General features: G+C 48.7%; 1 protein-coding gene across 1 annotated transcript in view; it reads left to right on the plus strand.

The window, feature by feature from the left end:
• ABRAXAS1 (abraxas 1, BRCA1 A complex subunit) overlaps positions 1-17,896 on the plus strand; it is a 193,014-nt gene that overhangs the window by 116,852 nt on the left and 58,266 nt on the right. Inside the window, exon 7 of the mRNA XM_078676299.1 lies at positions 4,539-4,623. Coding sequence (XP_078532425.1) covers positions 4,539-4,623 — 85 coding nt within the window. The remainder of the gene's footprint in view (positions 1-4,538; positions 4,624-17,896) is intronic.

The following is a 17,896-nucleotide window of genomic DNA, read 5'->3' on the forward strand; positions in this document are numbered from 1 at the left end:
TTCTCAACTGCTGAAAAGACTGTCAAGACTCTTCCTATGCTGAAGGGGGTCCTTAGCATGCTGCGGACATCTTTAAGGAACCCACACGGTCAAGGGTAGTCAACCCTAGAATCAAGAAGAAATACAGAGCGGCACCTGGCGATCCTACCTATATCAAGGGCCAGTTGCCATTGGACTCTTTGGTAGTTTCTAATGCCCGCAAAAGGGCGAATTCGCAGACCACCGGTGAAGCTCCTCCCCCAGACAAAGAATCTAAAGTGCTGGAGGCATCAGGAAAGAGAGTAGCAGCTCAAGCTGCCAATATCTGGCGTATATCTAACACGCAGGCGCTCTTGGCACGTTACGACAGGGCACACTACGACACACTAGAGACCCTATTGCAACATCTACTAGACCAATATAAAGAGGCAGGGGAGATGCTTATCCAGGAAGGGAAGCTCATCACTAACGCTTCCATTAAGTGCGCACTAGACGTTGCGGACACTGCGGCCAGAGCAATTAATACCAGTGTAATGCTCAGACGGCAAGCATGGCTCAGAATCTCAGGTTTTAAACCAGAAATCCAAACTACCATCCTTAACCAGCCAGTAAACCCTGACAGGTTATTTGGTCCAGAGGTGGATACCACCCTGGAAAAAATAAAGAAAGATACTGAGACTGCCAAGTCCATGGGAGCTCTCCAGTCCCAACAGTTTCGAGGGAACACTTTTCGTGGCTCAGGCAATTGAGGTGTTAACAGAGGCCAGATGTCACAGCAGACACAGTTCAATAAAGGTGGGGCGCAATCCTCGTACACCAAGCAGAGTAGAGGAGGATACCGGGGCAACAGCACCAAGGACAGAGGCAGAGGCAACAACAACTCCTGTTCCTCTGCCACCAACAAACAGTGACTCCCTGTCACTGCCCCCCGACCATCCAACACCTGTCGGGGGGAGACTCCAGCAGTTTCTGCCAGTCTGGAAATCCATCACCACAGACAGGTGGGTCAGGAAACTTATCCAGTTCGGCTATTGTTTGGAGCTAACATCCACTCCACCCAACATACCACCAAAGCACCGTCCTATGTCAGCAGAGCATTTGCACTTATTGCAGCAGGAGGTTCTTGTCATGCTGCAAAAAGGCGCAATAGAGCTCGTGCCTGTGGGGGAAGAAGGCACAGGGGTGTATTCCCTGTACTTCTTAATACCAAAAAAGGACGGGTCCCTCAGACCTATTCAGGACCTGAGGCCCCTAAACCAGTACATTCTCTCAGAACACTTCCACATGCTAACACTGCAGCAGGTTCTTCCATTACTCAATCAGGGAGACTTCCTCGCAACCTTGGATCTCAAGGATGCATACTTTCACATCCCACTCCATCCATCTCACAGGAAATACCTCAGGTTCACCATTCAGAATCGGCATTACCAATTCAAGGTCCTTCCTTTCGGGGTGACCACAGCCCCCAGAGTGTTCACGAAATGTCTGGCGACAGTGGCGGCGCACCTCAGGAGGCAAAACGTCCATGTCTATCCTTATCTGGACGACTGGCTGGTTCAGGCAAGGTCAGCCCAGCAGTGCGCCGCCGACATGTCCCACACCATTCATCTCCTTCACGGTCTGGGCTTCTCACTGAACTATCCGAAGTCGCACCTTCAGCCGGCACATGTGCGGCAGTATCTGGGCGCGACGATAGATACTCTGGCAGCCACGGCTCAGCCAAATTCAGTGCGGATCGACAACATCCAGTCGCTAATCCAAAAGTTCAGACCGCAACACTCACTTCCAGCGAGAGTGTTCATGCAGTTGATAGGCATGATGGCCTCCTGCATCTTCATAGTCCCGCATGCGAGGTTACATATGCGCCCGCTCCAAGAATGCTTGGCACATCAGTGGACTCAGGCTCAAGGACAGTTGAAAGACCTAGTGTTGGTGACCGGTCGGGCGTACAACTCTCTGCATTGGTGGAATCCACAAACCTTTGCAAGGGCCGACCTTTGCAAGAGCCTGTGCCACAGATTATCCTGACGACGGACGCATCTCTCCAGGGATGGGGAGCTCATGTACTCCACTACACGGTGCAGGGACTATGGTCGACGCAGCAAAGGAAGATGCACATCAACTACTTAGAACTGATGGCAATCTTCATGGCGCTGAAGTCCTTCAAAGTACATCTGTGCAACAAGGTCGTGTTGATCCGGACGGACAACATGACGGCAATGTACTATATCCAGAAGCAGGGAGGTACACACTCTCCACAGCTGTCTCACCTGGCTCAGAGCATGTGGAAGTGGGCAATTCAGAGGAACATCTTCCTCATGGCGGAACACCTCCCGGGCAAGGACAATCAGATGGCGGATCTGCTCAGCAGGTACAACCACCAGACGCACGAGTGGGAGTTACACCCATCAGTACTCCACCCGTACTTCCAGCAGTGGGGTCATCCAGAGATAGACCTGTTTGCCACAAGGGAAAACGCAAAATGCCAAAGCTTTGCCGCCAGGTTCCCTCACCCACAGTCGCAGGGCAATGCGATATGGATAAACTGGTCAGGCAGATTTGCGTACGCTTTTCCCCCAGCACCTCTCATACCGCTGTTGGCAAGAAAGCTAAAGCAACACTCGATGACACTCATCCTGGTTGCTCCAACGTGGGCACGCCAACCATGGTACACCACGTTTCTGGAACTCTCCGTGGTACTGCATCAAAGGCTGTGCCTCACACCCAGGCTCTTGACGCAGAACCATGGCGACATTCAGCACCCAGATCCGCAACAGCTCAACCTGGCGATCTGACTCCTGAGGTCTTAGAATTTGGCTACCTTGACTTGCCTCCTGAATGCATGGACATCATCCGGGAGGCGAGGAGGCCCACTACCAGAGCTTGCTATGCAGCGAAATGGAAGCGGTTTGTCATTTACTGTACAGAACACAACATCAACCCGCTAGATGCTTCCATTCCTAATATCATCTGCTATTTGTTACATCTTTACAAATGCAATCTAGCATATGCTTCCATTCGGATACACTTATCCGCCATAGCGGCTTATCTCCAAAACAGGCAGCACCTCTCTGTTTTCAGGGTGCCTGCCATTAAAGCCTTCCTAGAAGGGCTGAAGGGGGTCATCCCTCCCAGGACCCCGCCAGCTCCTGTGTGGAACCTCAACGTGGTCCTCACCAGGTTGATGGGCCCACCTTTTGAGCCTCTCCATTCCTGTGAGATTCAATTCTTAACATGGAAGGTGGCTTTTCTCATTGCCATTACCTCTCTACGGCGTGTTAGTGAGCTACAGGCGCTCACTGTACAAGAGCCATTTATTCAAATTCATTCCAACAGGGTAGTGCTGCGCACTAACCCTAAATTCCTTCCTAAGGTGGTTTCGCAGTTTCATGTTATTCAAACCATCGAACTGCCTGCATTCTTTCAGAACCCTGAAACAGTGGCAGAAAGGATGCTCCACACTCTTGATGTCAAAAGAGCGTTGATGTACTACATTGATAGGACAAAGGACTTTAGAAAAACACAACAGCTCTTCGTTGCCTTCTGAGCCCAGCACAAAGGCAACCCCATTTCCAAAGCAGGTATAGCCAGGTGGATCATTAAGTGTATTCAGATTTGCTATCACAAGGCTAAGCGCACTTTAACGGTCCCTCCCAGAGCCCACTCCACCCGCAAGTTGGGGGCCTCTATGGCTTTCCTTGGTAATATCCCTTTGGAAGATATTTGTAGAGCAGCCACATGGTCTACACCACATACCTTTACTAAACATTACTGTGTAGATGTGCACTCCAATGAGCAGGCAGCTGTAGGGCAGGCTGTTCTTCAGACACTATTTCAGACTTCTGTAGCTGGCACAGGCGGCCGCCGTTAAGGGAGGGACTGCTATATATTCTATGCTATAGATATGAATTCAGCAGCCCACATGCCTCGAACTGAATATGCTACTTACCAGTATGCATCTGTTCTTGGCATGTAGGGCTGCTGACATTCATATCGCCCGCCCTCCTCCCCGGCGCCTGTAGCGGCTGCAGACTTTTCTTGCATTTACTCTTAGGCATGGCCATCGCTTACACTATTACACTCCATCTTTGCCACAATGGCTAAAAACAATCTGAGGATGGAGTCGATGCCCATGCGCACTGTAGTCCAGGGGAGGAGCCACCTATCTCGTGATACTTCGAAGACTCTTCCAGGACAACAATGTGCAATCATCCGGACCCAACACTAGGCGGCGATCTATGCTATAGATATGAATGTCAGCAGCCCTACATGCCAAGAACAGATGCATACTGGTAAGTAGCATATTCATATCTTCATTTCAGGCTTAACTGTAATATTTGTACCTGCTTTCCTATTTTCCATTAACACCATAAGATTGTCCTTATTTTGTCATTTTACAACCTTGTCAACTGTTTTAAAATCCCAGAGTGTTTATTTTTTGTTCCAGTTCATCATGTATGTAAGCCCTATTGGAATAAAGTGAGGTGAAATTGTGTTAGTCAAAAAAAAAGTAAGCAAATATATGCATGGTAAAGATTTTGTTTGCTTTTTGTCCCAAGGTCAGATTTTTTTAATGAAGATGACACTTTGAAGGAAGTTCATAAGATCAATGATATGTATGGCACGCTGAATGAGGAGCTTAAGGTAAAGATGACAGCCTCCGAGTTCTTCCGAATGTTCAATGTGGGTTATGTCATTGTGTTGCTCATATGTGCTCTGTGTCATCCTGTTTCATCTCAAGGGTATGCTATTTCTCACTAAGTGCAATTTCTGGAATCTGTGGCTGCCAATGTAGGATCTTCTATTGAGGACAGTTCGGAATATTAAATAAAGCATCTTCTTTATGCGTAGCTAGTGGGGTTCCTTCCTGAATGGTATGTGGTGAGCTGGTCTTGATGCAGGGGCTGGCGTAAGATGACCAGAATTTACTAAACAAAAACTAGGATGCACCAGACTTAAAAGTAGAACTACAATGTTGTAACGCCCCTTCAAATTGACCTAGAAATGATAGTGACACATGCCACTAACGTAGTTGACAGTTGCCCTTTGTGAAATGTTCAGATAAGTAGACTAAAATAATGTTTATAAAAAAATGCAAATAATTCCTTTGCAGCACATCTCACAACTACAGGGGCAAAATTGTGTATATTAAAAAAAAACTCTATATTGTTGCAAAGACGCCAGTGGGCGAGACTACATGAACATTATTTAAAGAAACGCAACGCTGCTTCTCCCTACATGCCATTGCCCAAGATGAAGGGCGCGGTGATGCCCGAAACGCATTGGAACTTCTATGGCGATATCTGCTCGTGCTGATGAAGTGTGTGCTGTGCTGCCCAAAGAAAATAAATAATTTCATCACGGATGCGTGTGGGCCTCCAACTGTTGGTGTTCTCTCTCATTTGGATGTATTACGGCCTGCATCGGGTCGTGGAGCGCCCCCGCTGCCTAAAAGCAGGTCCTGTGTCATTACTCTGAATAACACGTATGGAGCAGCGCGATGTTTTCTTTTGGGATGAATCAGCGGAGCGGACACTTTTAAATGCTCGAGCAACCCACTGTGGTTTCTTTATTTTTCAGGAGACAACAGCAACGAGAACCTACTAAAGGATTATTGAAAACTGCAAATACCAGGATGCATAGCAAAGACGCCAGTGGGCGGGACTACATGAACATTATTTAAAGAAATGTAACGCTGCTTCTCCCTACATGCCATTTCCCAAGATGAAGGGCACGGTGACGCCCGAAACGCGTTGGAACTTCTATGGCGATATCTGCTCGTGCTGATGAAGTGTGTGCTGTGCTGCCAAAAGAAAATAAATAATTTCCTCAGGGTTGCGTGTGGGCCTCCAACTGTTGGTGTTCTCTCTCATTTGGATGTATTACGGCCTGCACCAGGTCGTGGAGAGCCCCCGCTGCCTAGTCCCGTGTCATTACTCTGAATAACACGTATGGAGCAGCATGATGTTTTCTTTTGGGATGAATCAGCGGAGCGGACACTTTTAAATGCTCGAGCAACCCACTGTGGTTTCTTTATTTTTGTCAGGAGACAACAGCAACGAGAACCTACTAAAGGATTATTTAAAGAAACGTAACGCTGCTTCTCCCTACATGCCATTTCCCAAGATGAAGGGCGCGGTGACGCCCGAAACGCGTTGGAACTTCTATGGCGATATCTGCTCGTGCTGATTAAGTGTGTGTGTGCTGTGCTGCCAAAAGAAAATAAATAATTACATCACGGTTGCGTGTGGGCCTCCAACTGTTGGTGTTCTCTCTCATGGATATATATATTTTTTTTTTATATACACAAACATAAATACATACACATAGATATAGAAACATATACATATAAAAAACACATATGTGTGTGTGTATGTATCTTAACTTAAAACAGTATATTGTCATTGGTTACAGTACATTGTCATTGGTTACCAGGTTTAATAGCCTATGGGGTGCTTCCCTGCTCCAGCAACAGGTGTGACTTCAGAAGATGTTTGACACAGTCTCCAATCTTTCGTAGGCTGATAAAATGAGTACCACAGAGCAGGGTAAATATATTTCTTTTACTTAAGCACCAAGCAACGTATTTGCTGTGTAATATGCATGTGCGATTAATATCACAATCTATGTCCCGTTGTGCTCTTTTAGTACCCCACCACAAGATATTGTGTTAACGCGACAATTCTTTACTAACTGAAGATGATTTCCCGATTATTTTGAGTGCACCTGCGGGGTGAGCAGAGATCAGCCATTGAAGCGAACATGCTGCCACTTGAGAGCCTCTGGACATTGCAAAGATCTTCTAGCAGTTTATTTATTTTATTTATTTATTTATTTATTTTTGACATTTCTAAAGCGCAACAAATACCCGTAGGCGTCTCTGCTCTAACAGCTGCCCCTACTGCAATTCATGCTACAAAGCAGATCTGGATAAGTCAGAGGAACCCACATGTGGCGATGGCGATCTAATACAGAAATCCGGGAGCTTTTTATAGGGAAGTCGGGCAGAACCACCCGGAGAAAACACTGAAAGAATGAGTGAAATTTTCCCTGTGATAAATAGCGCAGTTTTAGTAATTGGATGAAACGTTACAACATCCTTCACTGTCTTTTCATGGGTTAGGTTTAAAATGATACACCAAGGGCTCCTGAGTTTGTTTTAAAGACAAGCTAAATTTCCATATTGTGAAAGGCACTGTAATGACCAGGGCAGACCAGTGGCAGATCGCAAAATTATGCCTCCCTGCAGAAAGTGATGCGGTGGTCCTGCCTCTCCAATATCTCACATATATTCATTGAACTTGGGCTGAATGATGCCCCTTGAAGGGTTGGGGGATCCCCTTTGAAGGTTGGAGCCCCCTGCACCACAGGGGTTTGCGTTATAGCCCTGGAGTAGACCGCTCATTTCAGTACACTTAAGAGTAACTGCTTCTGAAGAAATTACCCCAAACCTCATCAGTGGCTTCGGTATTAGGCCACCCTTTTAAACATGAGGGCAATGTGTCTCAGTGGATAATGTGTTGTCTGTAGCAAACCTCATTTTGCACTTGAGCAAACTGTGAGATTCTTGTAAACCCCTGCAAAACCCTGCGCATTGATTTCTTGCCTGTCACCCTTATAAACCCTATTAATGAACCCAATGCCAGCTCTGTCTGCAGTGGGAGAACAATCATTTGCAATGCAATAGGTCTCGCGTTTGCGAGAGTTTAAGCTATTGCCATTATAAATAACAATGCCTTTTATTTATGTTTTAAAAACCAACACGTAAATAAAAGGCATTTACAATGCCAATAGCTCAAACTCTCACAACTGCGAGACCAATTGCATTGCAAATGCTTGGTGTGATTTGGTGTAAATCCGTTCAGTAGTTTTTGTGATAATAAAAGAAAAGCACATTTGTATCACGGGACACGCGGATCCTTGTGGCCGCTATTTTGATATCGAGGAATGGTCTCCGGTTTTGAAAACTCCGATCAAATGTAATAATAGAAGGGGTCAGGGTACAGGTACCCTGACCACATTGGTGCAATATCGGGGTCTGCGAGGGACCCTTGATAGGCAAGGAACTGCCCCAAAACTATTTTTTTTCCATGTGCGAGGATTTCGTAGTTCAGCCGCAACGCTCCGCGCAACCCCCCTTGTAACGCCACAGCGGATCCGCATATTCGGCCTTAAAATTAACAAAATGAATATCTGCAATCACAGATGTACTCGGGCACTCACTGGCGGATTTATTTATTTATTTAATTATTTGAGAGGTTTTATATAGCGCTGGCTGGACCCAGGGGTATCCGAGCGCTTTACATTTTTGAGACAAGAGGGTCAATAAGACATGCTTTGTATATTTCCTAACATATAAGTCTCAGCCTAACGGATTACAAAACGATAAATAAGGGAAGTAAGCATATCAGAATGTGGAAGAAGTGATAATCAAAAATATGATAAGGCACAAATTGAAAAGAAAAAAAAAAGAGCCTGAAATTGCAGAGTAAGGATAGGGAGGTTAGTGATCAGTTAGGTTGATAAGGGGGAGAAGTAGGGGGGGGGGTTTGAGGGGAAATGACGAGAAGCAAGGGCGAGTAAGGATGATAGAGAGAGGGTGGATGCAAATAGGGTAGGACAGGAATGACGAATGAGTAGGACGGATCCATTCACATATCCACTCGGACACTCTCACACCCACTCAGGCACACTCACACTCACTCACAGCCCACTCAGACCTATTCACACTCACAGACCCACTCACAGACTCTCACAGACCCCCTCAAACACTCACACACTCACTGATAAACCCACTCACAGACACACTCCTCTCACACCCATTCACATACCCAGTTACTCACACATCCACTTACAGACCCACTCAGTAGCTCTCAGACCCACTCACTCACACCCACTGACAAACCCATTCAGACACTGACACACCCAGTCCCAGTGCCACTCAGATACTCTCACATCCACTCATAGACCCACTCACACCCACTGACAGATCCACTCCTACACTCATGCACCCACTCACTGTCCCACTCAGATACTCATACCCACTCACAGACCCAGTCAGACACTCACACCCACTCACAGACCCAGTCAGAAACTCACACACCCACTCAGTCTCACACCAACTCAGAGGCCCACTCTTACACACCCACTAACATACCCAACACAGAGACACTCACACCTACTCACACTCCCTCAGAACTTCTCAGACACACCCACTCACAGCCCATTCAGATACTGACAGACCTCCTCAGACACTCGCAACCTTTGACAGACCCACTCAGACACAAACACGCCCACTCAGACCCACACACGCCCACTCACAAACCCACTCAGACACTCTCACAGACCCACTCAGACACTCTCACAGACCCCCTCAGACACTCTCACAGACCCCCTCAGACACTCACTGATAGACCCACTCACAGATCCACTCCTTCTCGCACTCATTCATATACCCACTCAAACATCCACTGACAGACCCACTCAAAGGTTTTCAAACCCACTCACAGACCCGCCCACTGACAAACCCAGACAAACTCATTCAGACAGACCATCCCACTCCCAGAGCCACTCAGATACTCACACCCACACACAGACCCACTCACTCACACCCACTGACAAATTCACTCCTGCACCCACTCACATACACTCACTCTCACACCCCCTGACAGATCCACTCATGCACCCACTCACAGACCCACTCACTCACACCCACCTACTCACCCACACCCACTCACAGACCCAGTTAGACACTCACACATCCCCTCAATCTCATACCAACTCACAAACCCACTCACACACCTACTAACAGACCCACCACTGAGACACTCTCACACCCACAGCCCTATTAAGACACTCTCACACCTACTTAAAGACCCACTCAGACACTCATGCACCCACTCAGACACACACACACATCCACTCATACACACACACACGCCCACTCATACACACACACACACGCCCACTCATACACACACGCCCACTCATACACACACGCCCACTCACACACACACGCCCACTCACACAATCTCACACACCCACTCACACAATCTCACAGACCCACTCACACACCCACTAACAGACCCACTGAAACACTCAAATACCCTCTCAAAGACCCACTCAGACACTGACATACCCACTCCCAGACCCACTCAGACACTGACACCCACTCACAGACCCACACAAACAACCACTGACAAACCCACTCACACAGCCACCCCCACTCACAAACCCACTCAGACACTGACACCCCCACTCACACACCTACTCACAGATCCAAACAGCTAGCCACACATGCACTGACACACAAATACACTATCACACCAAAACAACCACTCATACTCCCACTTGAAAAAAAACAAAGGTTATAGGGATTTTATAGTTAGGAAATAGATTTTTTTAAATGTAGAAATTCATTAAAAAACCAAAGGTTACAGGAACGATATAGTTAGCTTCAGATTTTACACATACAAAACCATAGAAATTCAACAGTTATAGTTATCTCAAGTAAATATAACTCGTGCCCTTGTCATGCACTGCTAATTACCCCACATATTACATCACTCATGACATTTGTGACATCATTGATAATATCACTGCGACATTTGCAGTGAAATTATTGATGAGAAAACAATACATGGTAAGGGCGCTAGTTATAGTTACCTTAGGGCACGAGTTATAGTTACCAGTAAATGTAGTATTTCTTAGTTCGGCTACCCGGCACTTTATTTGCCTTCAAATCCTGAAACAGTCAGTCCCACCAGAGAAGGAAAGTGTATTCTTCAGATTTAATACAGCAGCAGCACAAAGACAGAGTAAAACTCTGCATTTTATTTTACTTGTTTCTGGCAGGCTTTAATGCTTACATACGTATTATTCCAGCACATTCTACCCCAATTGTATATAGTCCCTTGTTACCAGAGTTTTTAGGAGGAGTTTTTGTGTCTTTGGAGAAAGGGATCCCAATGGCGAAGCACTTCAGTTTATTTTAGAAGAAGATAGGTACTCTAGCTGCTCACCTGATTCATTAAAGAAATTACTCTGCAGGCTTGTCTTTCCTAATTCTTAAAGAGAGTCATTGCAAATAATACGAAATTGGATTTCTAACCAAGATGGCCGCCTGGTAGGAGCTCTAGCTCTGGAGCACCTAGTGCTTGGGATCCCTCTCCTGGAATTATCCCTGATAGCACGCATCATCTTTGGAGCGTTTACAAGTAACTGGATTCTAAATGTAACAGGATTCTAAGATAACTGGATTGTCGATGTAACTGGACTGCTTGGACTACTAGGACCCCTGCAACCCGCAACGGAACATCGGCGGAGCACAGGTCGACAGGAGCTGACCACCGGAGTTACTCGCCCGAGGTGACCCGCCAGAATTTCGCCGTCACCTGTACCGGACTTCGCGGCGGGAATGCCTGGATCCCTGCTGCAGATGTCGGTGAGGCTCCGGACGGACGACTGACCCCTGCGACCCACAACGGAAGACTAGAGGAGCACAGGACGACTGGACCGGACCACCGGGGGTTCGCCAGAAGTGACCCGCCAGTGTCTCGCCGTCGCCTGCATCGGACTGACCCCTGCGACCCACAACAGAAGACTAGAGGAGCGCAGGACGACTGGACCGGACCACCAGGGGTGTTCGACAGAGGTGACCCGCCAGTGTCTCGCCGTCGCCTGCATCAGACTCCGTAGCGGTGAATGCCTGGATCCCTGCCGCAGATGCCGGTGAGACTCCTATCATCGGTTAACGGTCTGGGTGATTGTTAGCTTGCGGCTAGACCCGCGTGGCTAGATCTGGATGACTTCTACTCGCGCCGGGGGCTGGACTCATCGCAATCCCGGTGGCGCCCGGAGAGGGTAGCGACCTGCTGACATTGAGGGCTTGTCTCCCGTATGCCGGCTGTGCACTTGCCGCCCAGAGCTGCCGGAGTGGAACCCTGAGGCGGGCGGGACCCGGGGTGACAAAGGACGACTGGAGCTGGCCCCGCCTGAGCCTGGAGCAGGAGAATATTGAAAGTGCGGTGCCGTCGCCCAGGGAGAGGAAAGAGAGAGCCCTGAGGCGGACGGAAAAGCGCGGAAAAACACACGGCATCGCTGCCTAGGGATCTGCTGAATCAGGCAATAGGTAAATACACAACAACGTCAACGCCTATCGAGGCGGGAGGAGACACAGCTCAGCTGCTTTGATCGGACACAAACATTAACCAACAACGGGCCAGAAAGGGATACACTATGCAGCGGTGCACTTAGACCCTCGGTATATGCAGAACGCTGCTTGTAACCTCAACGTAATTGCTGAGCAAATCGCACAATAAGGTATTTATTCACTCCACTCGCTTTTACACACTTTCTAAAACTTCCTTTGTTCAAAATGGCTGGGGGTAATAAAACTGTAGCCATAAATCCCCTCCTGTACCTCCGATGCTCACGAGGCCCGGCATCTTAACTCCTCCACACAAGACCACCAAAATAGAGATAAGACTCTCTCCCATCAAGCTAGGAACTGGGCTTGCTCAAACGGAAACTGAAACTGCCCTTCCCTGTTCTTCAAGCAACAACAACTAAAAGAGGACTATCATCTCCATCACCCCTACTTGGCGGCCATTTTAGACAGGTCTCTCGCTCTCCTTAGTGGCCATCTTGGACTAGTCATATGCACGATCTGACCATACCCAAAGAAGTGGCCTATTAGAATAATCTCAACTACCACATACTTCTCATAGCGCTGTTTCTAAACCGTCGTATGATTGTTGTTTATCCTTTATTGCGGTATTATACTGCTACTATAATGCACCGATCGCTACCTCACATATTCCTGGCTGCTCACTAGTGTCACCTTGACTCAGGTAACTTGTTGTTTGCATCTGTATTTTTTACCAGTATACCACTAATATTCTACTTCCACTGGTTTACTGCACATTTTCTGTGGGTGGCACCCAGAGCGCTTTTAATTCCTGTACTGCGCTTTTAACTCCTGTACTGCACTGATTGCTACCTCTTATACTTGTACATCATTTGTGGAATATAATCTCTCCCCTCCCCTCCTAACAACACAGTGGATGGACTAACCCGACCCCCCCCCCCTGAAAGGGAAACTATCTCTCTAAGGCACATCAACAATAAAGAAAGGTCTACCTCTGGCACCCTATATACTACCCTGGTGGCCATCCTTAAATAGCTCACCACTGGGGGGGCCATTGTAGTCGAGTCACCCGCACCCACTGCCCATACTTTTTTCACTTAAGCTTATTGCCCCGCAACCCTCAAGGTCCCCACCCCTTCTACCCACGCCTCTTCACCATGGAACGCTTGGGCGAGCACACCTACAAAATCATCTACCCACCTGAGTTCACCAAAAAAAACGCCAAACGCTACAAACACAATTTCCTAAAGGCACACCCCGAATTACCGTGTGTGGACACCTACTATTCACTGATCAATGGAGCCACGAACAACGATATCATTTTCTACTCTCCACGTAGAGCACAATGGAGGAAAGCGTTCCTCTCCACTCTCTCTATTCACACCACCAATAAATCCGCACATGGCATAATTCTTTCTATCACACCATCCCTAGTTTTCCCAGGCAGAGCCACAATCACCATCTACAACAATGGGACCATTCTACTCCAAGGCAGTGATAGGAATCTTGACCGACTAGACAACCTATTCCCTACTTTCTTAGAACACATCACCAAACGGCGGACCTCCACTCCGCACACATCAAGCTGCACAACACCGCCCAACACCAATCTTCAATATACACCGCCTTGCCCATTACAACAGCGGAATGACATACACCTCTCCCATCCCCTCAGTGTTATAGTTACTCACACACCCGACGTTACCCCCCCACACCCCTCATCCACAGACGAAGATCATTCCCCCTCATACATCCAACATACCCCCCCCACCTCTCACCTCACACGAGTCTCGCTGAACGCACCAACGCCTGGAGTATAACCCCCCCACCCCGCAGCAGATCTTCCTCCCACTCTACCCCCCCACCCACTCTCACCCCCCACTCCCCCACACTCACAACTAGCACCCTAGAACTCGCCTCCTCCCATACAATAACATCTCCCCTCCTCTCCCCCCCATACTCAGCCCCCACTTCCTTCTTATCACCCCTATTGTCTGCGACCTTTACTCATCCCACAGCTCACCGGCGCCGCCTCCCACCGACGACCCCACCATTACACCCTACCCTCCCCCCTCAACACCCACACCCCTCGCACACAAAATTTCGCACCCACCGAATGCCACCCCACCCACTTTTACCGCAGAGCCCTCCACTAACGCTAGCATACCCCACCTCGCCGCCCCAAATACGCCCCCCAACTCCCCTCTCGACCTCTCGCCCATGGCACACATCACAAACACTATCCCCACTGGACCTGATTTTATCCACCCTCCTACAACTCAAAGACGAGCTCCGCACCATCAAAGAGCTCCTTTGCACACCCTCCAGACAACACCGACCCACAACGACCACCACCGTAGCCAACAAACGACACACTCTCCCCACAGACCATCGCACTCAACTCTCTCCGCACTGGCCCACTATCCCCGCCCGCAGCAACATCCACCGCCCCCGGCGTGCCCTTAACTCCCTGTCGGACCGCGACTTATGCACCCTCCTTCGCTCATTTGGCCCAGGTCCGGTAAAACACATAAAGCCCACACACCTCCCCATACCCACAATTCTCACAAATCCCCTTAGGCACCCAACTCTAAGCAACAGAGTTTCTGTCCCAAACAACCTCAGAAAAGTCCCCCTATCTCTAGAACACTCGACCTCCATTCTCACCCCCAGACTGTCGGGTGTCAGTAGCGCCAACAATACTAAGCCACTAACCTTCAGAACGGCCAGCAGGAACAACGCCGTGAAGAGTAGTTCCCAATGTCCCCTAAACACTACACCCACCACAATGTAGCTGAGCACTATGGGTAGTGAAGTATTCTAGGGAAAAGGGGAAGGGGACAAAATAATAAAAGAAGCCTGTTCCGTCACAGGAATAGGAGACCTTTTTCTATACTCCCTCTGGGACCCCTGCAGTAGGAAGAAAACAAGAACAGAAATGAGTAGTACCGCAATCACTCCTAATCCTGCTCAGACAAACACCATCCGTACGCACTTACATGAATGTGTCCTGGTTATAGTTCCAAAGGACTGTTCTTAGTGCAGAGGGGTGTCTTGTAAGGAGAGCACCTGTGAGAGCTGGTCTTGCGTGTGGTGAGAAAAGAATGCAGGCAGGCGCAGTCTCTGTCTCTCCTGTGGCTCCTATCTCCGGAGCAACTGAGGTACACGAAGGGTGGCTTGCCAGGTCCGTGGGGCACCGGTAAATCCAAATGAAAGAAATGCGTGCCAAAGAAAACAAATGTCAGCAGTTCAAATGTCTCTACGGTTCGGTTCCAGAACCGGGACTGCTAGTTAGAAAAACAATGTTCCGCTGTAGGGAGGTTAACAACCACGCTCCCACACAGCGCAAAGGGTCGGCGTCTCCTGTTCGGCTCCAGGGAACAGAGACGCTGCTCCTCCCTCGGTTCCGCGGAATTGGCCGCGAACAAAGGCAGGAGATTGGAAAGCGCGGTGGCGCTTTAAGGAACGCGTTTCAATCCAGGCAGAAAATGCAAGTCGGCAGGACTTCGGGAAACGTAGAAAGGCAACGGCAAGCAGGATCCAAGCTCCGTAGGCAGATTGTCAAGCCCCATTTCATTTAGAGGCGGGACTTAAATAGGAGTGTGCTCCTTCCTGTCAGTCTGCGATCTGCCTCTTGGCCTTATGGGAGATGTAGTCCCTGACACATTCATACGTGTCATGCGCAACCGGGAAAGGTGAGGGTTGGGGGCTGCATTCCGACTCGTGACCATGACAGAACCCCCTCTCAAGGACCGCGACTCGGTGGTCGACCAGGCTTTCCCGGATGGGCGGTATGGAACTCTTCTAGCAGGTCGGGACAATGGAGGTTTTCTGCAGGTTCCCAAGTTCTTTCCTCCACCCCGAACCCTTTCCATTCCACCAGATATTGAATCCTCCCACGCACTAATCTGGAGTCCAGAAGGGACTGAACCTCGTACTCGTCCCACCCCTCTACATCAATGGGTGTAGGACCAATTGGCAACCTAGTGCTGACAGGGCATGGGAGGAGAGAGACGTGAAAAACAGGATGGATGCGCCAGGAAACGGGCAAGGATAGTCGCATTGATACTGGGTTGATGACTTCCTCTATGCCATAGGGTCCCACATATCGGGGTTTCAGTTTGTTCACGCCTTTCAGAGGCAGATTTTTTGTGCTTAACCAGACTTTGTCCCCTACTTGGTAGGCGGGTTCAGGAGTCCTCTTCCTATCTGCTTGTTGCTTTTGAAATCGTTGGGCAGTAAGCAAATGCCGCCTTGCATCCGTCAACACCGCCTTTAGGTGAGCGTGGTGTTCACTAACGCTTGGCAGACGAGACTGGATAGGCCATTCAAAAGGGAGCATGTTAGGGTGGAATCCGTTGACACAAAAGAAAGGGGAGCACCCTAACGTAGTGTGGTCGGAGTTGTTGTATGTGAACTCTGCCGCCCATAATAATGGATACCAATCGGTGGCGTTCTGTAAGGTAAAGCAACGAAGATACTGCTCCAGGGTTTGGTTTAGGCGTTCCGTTTTTCCATCTGTTTGGGGGTGATAGCTGCTAGATAGTTTAGCTTCAATGGACATGGAGTTGCACACTGCCTTCCAGAAACGGGATATGAATTGTGACCCTCTGTCCGTGATGATAACGTTAGGTATCCCATGTAAACGTACAATGTTCTGTAGAAAGACAAAAGCTAGCTCCGCTGATGTGGGTAATCTTTTGAGTGGTATGAAATGGCCCATCTTTGATAAGTGATCCACCACGACTAAGATAGTGGTGAATCCTTCACATGGGGGCATCTCCACGATGAAGTCCATAGAGAAGGTGTGCCATGGCTTAGGAGGAACGGGGAGAGGGCTTAGAAGTCCTGTTGGTCTTGCATGGCTTGCCTTTCCTTGTGCACATACTGCACAGGTCTGTAGGTACTTCTCCACATCCCTTCGCAGCGATGGCCACCAGAATGAGCGTTCTATGGTGGCTATGGTTTTCAACCGTCCCAAGTGTCCTCCCAGGTTGGAGTCATGAGCCCATGCCAACACCTTTTTCTGGAGAGTGTAGTGTGGGACATATAGTGCATGCGACTGGTATAGCAAGTCTTCCTTTTTGGTACGGGATTCAGGATTCTCTTGAATCCAGGCATCGTTGTCTAGGTCTGAGATCGCCACCTTTAGGTCGTCCAAGAAGTCACGGGTCTCGATCAACGCTAGTTGTGATCCAGGAAAACATGATGCTGGCAATATAGGGGGTATGTCAGTGCATTCTCCCTGGCCCGCTTCGTGAATGTCTTCGTTACGCGACAAGGCATCCGCCTTCCCATTTTGGGGCCCCGGTTTGTACTTTATCACAAAGTCGTAGTCGGCAAAGAATAATGTCCATCTCAATTGCCGAGGTGTCAACGCCTTTGCTGTCCTTAGAAATAGCAAGTTTCTGTGGTCTGTGTAGATTTCAACCACGTGACGTGCCCCCAGAAGGTAGTGTCTCCATTCTTCGCATGCCCTCTTTATTGCGAGCAGTTCCTTGTCGGATATGGAATAATTTATCTCGCTGGGAGTCAGTTTCTTCGAAAAATAGGCAACTGGGTGAAGTTGCCCCGTGGACGGGTGTCTCTGGGAGAGCACTCCTCCGAGTGCGTACTGTGAAGCATCCGTCTCTAGGATGAAAGGCAATTGAGTGTCTGGATGTCGGAGGATAGGAGCTTGTGTGAATCGTTCTTTGAGTGTCTCGAAGGCCCTCGCGGCTTCTTTTCCCCATACAAAGGGGGCATTTTTTCTGAGAAGACTTGAGATGG

This window comes from Lissotriton helveticus, chromosome 2_1 (genome assembly GCF_964261635.1).
Source record: "Lissotriton helveticus chromosome 2_1, aLisHel1.1, whole genome shotgun sequence".
NCBI lineage: Eukaryota > Metazoa > Chordata > Amphibia > Caudata > Salamandridae > Lissotriton > Lissotriton helveticus.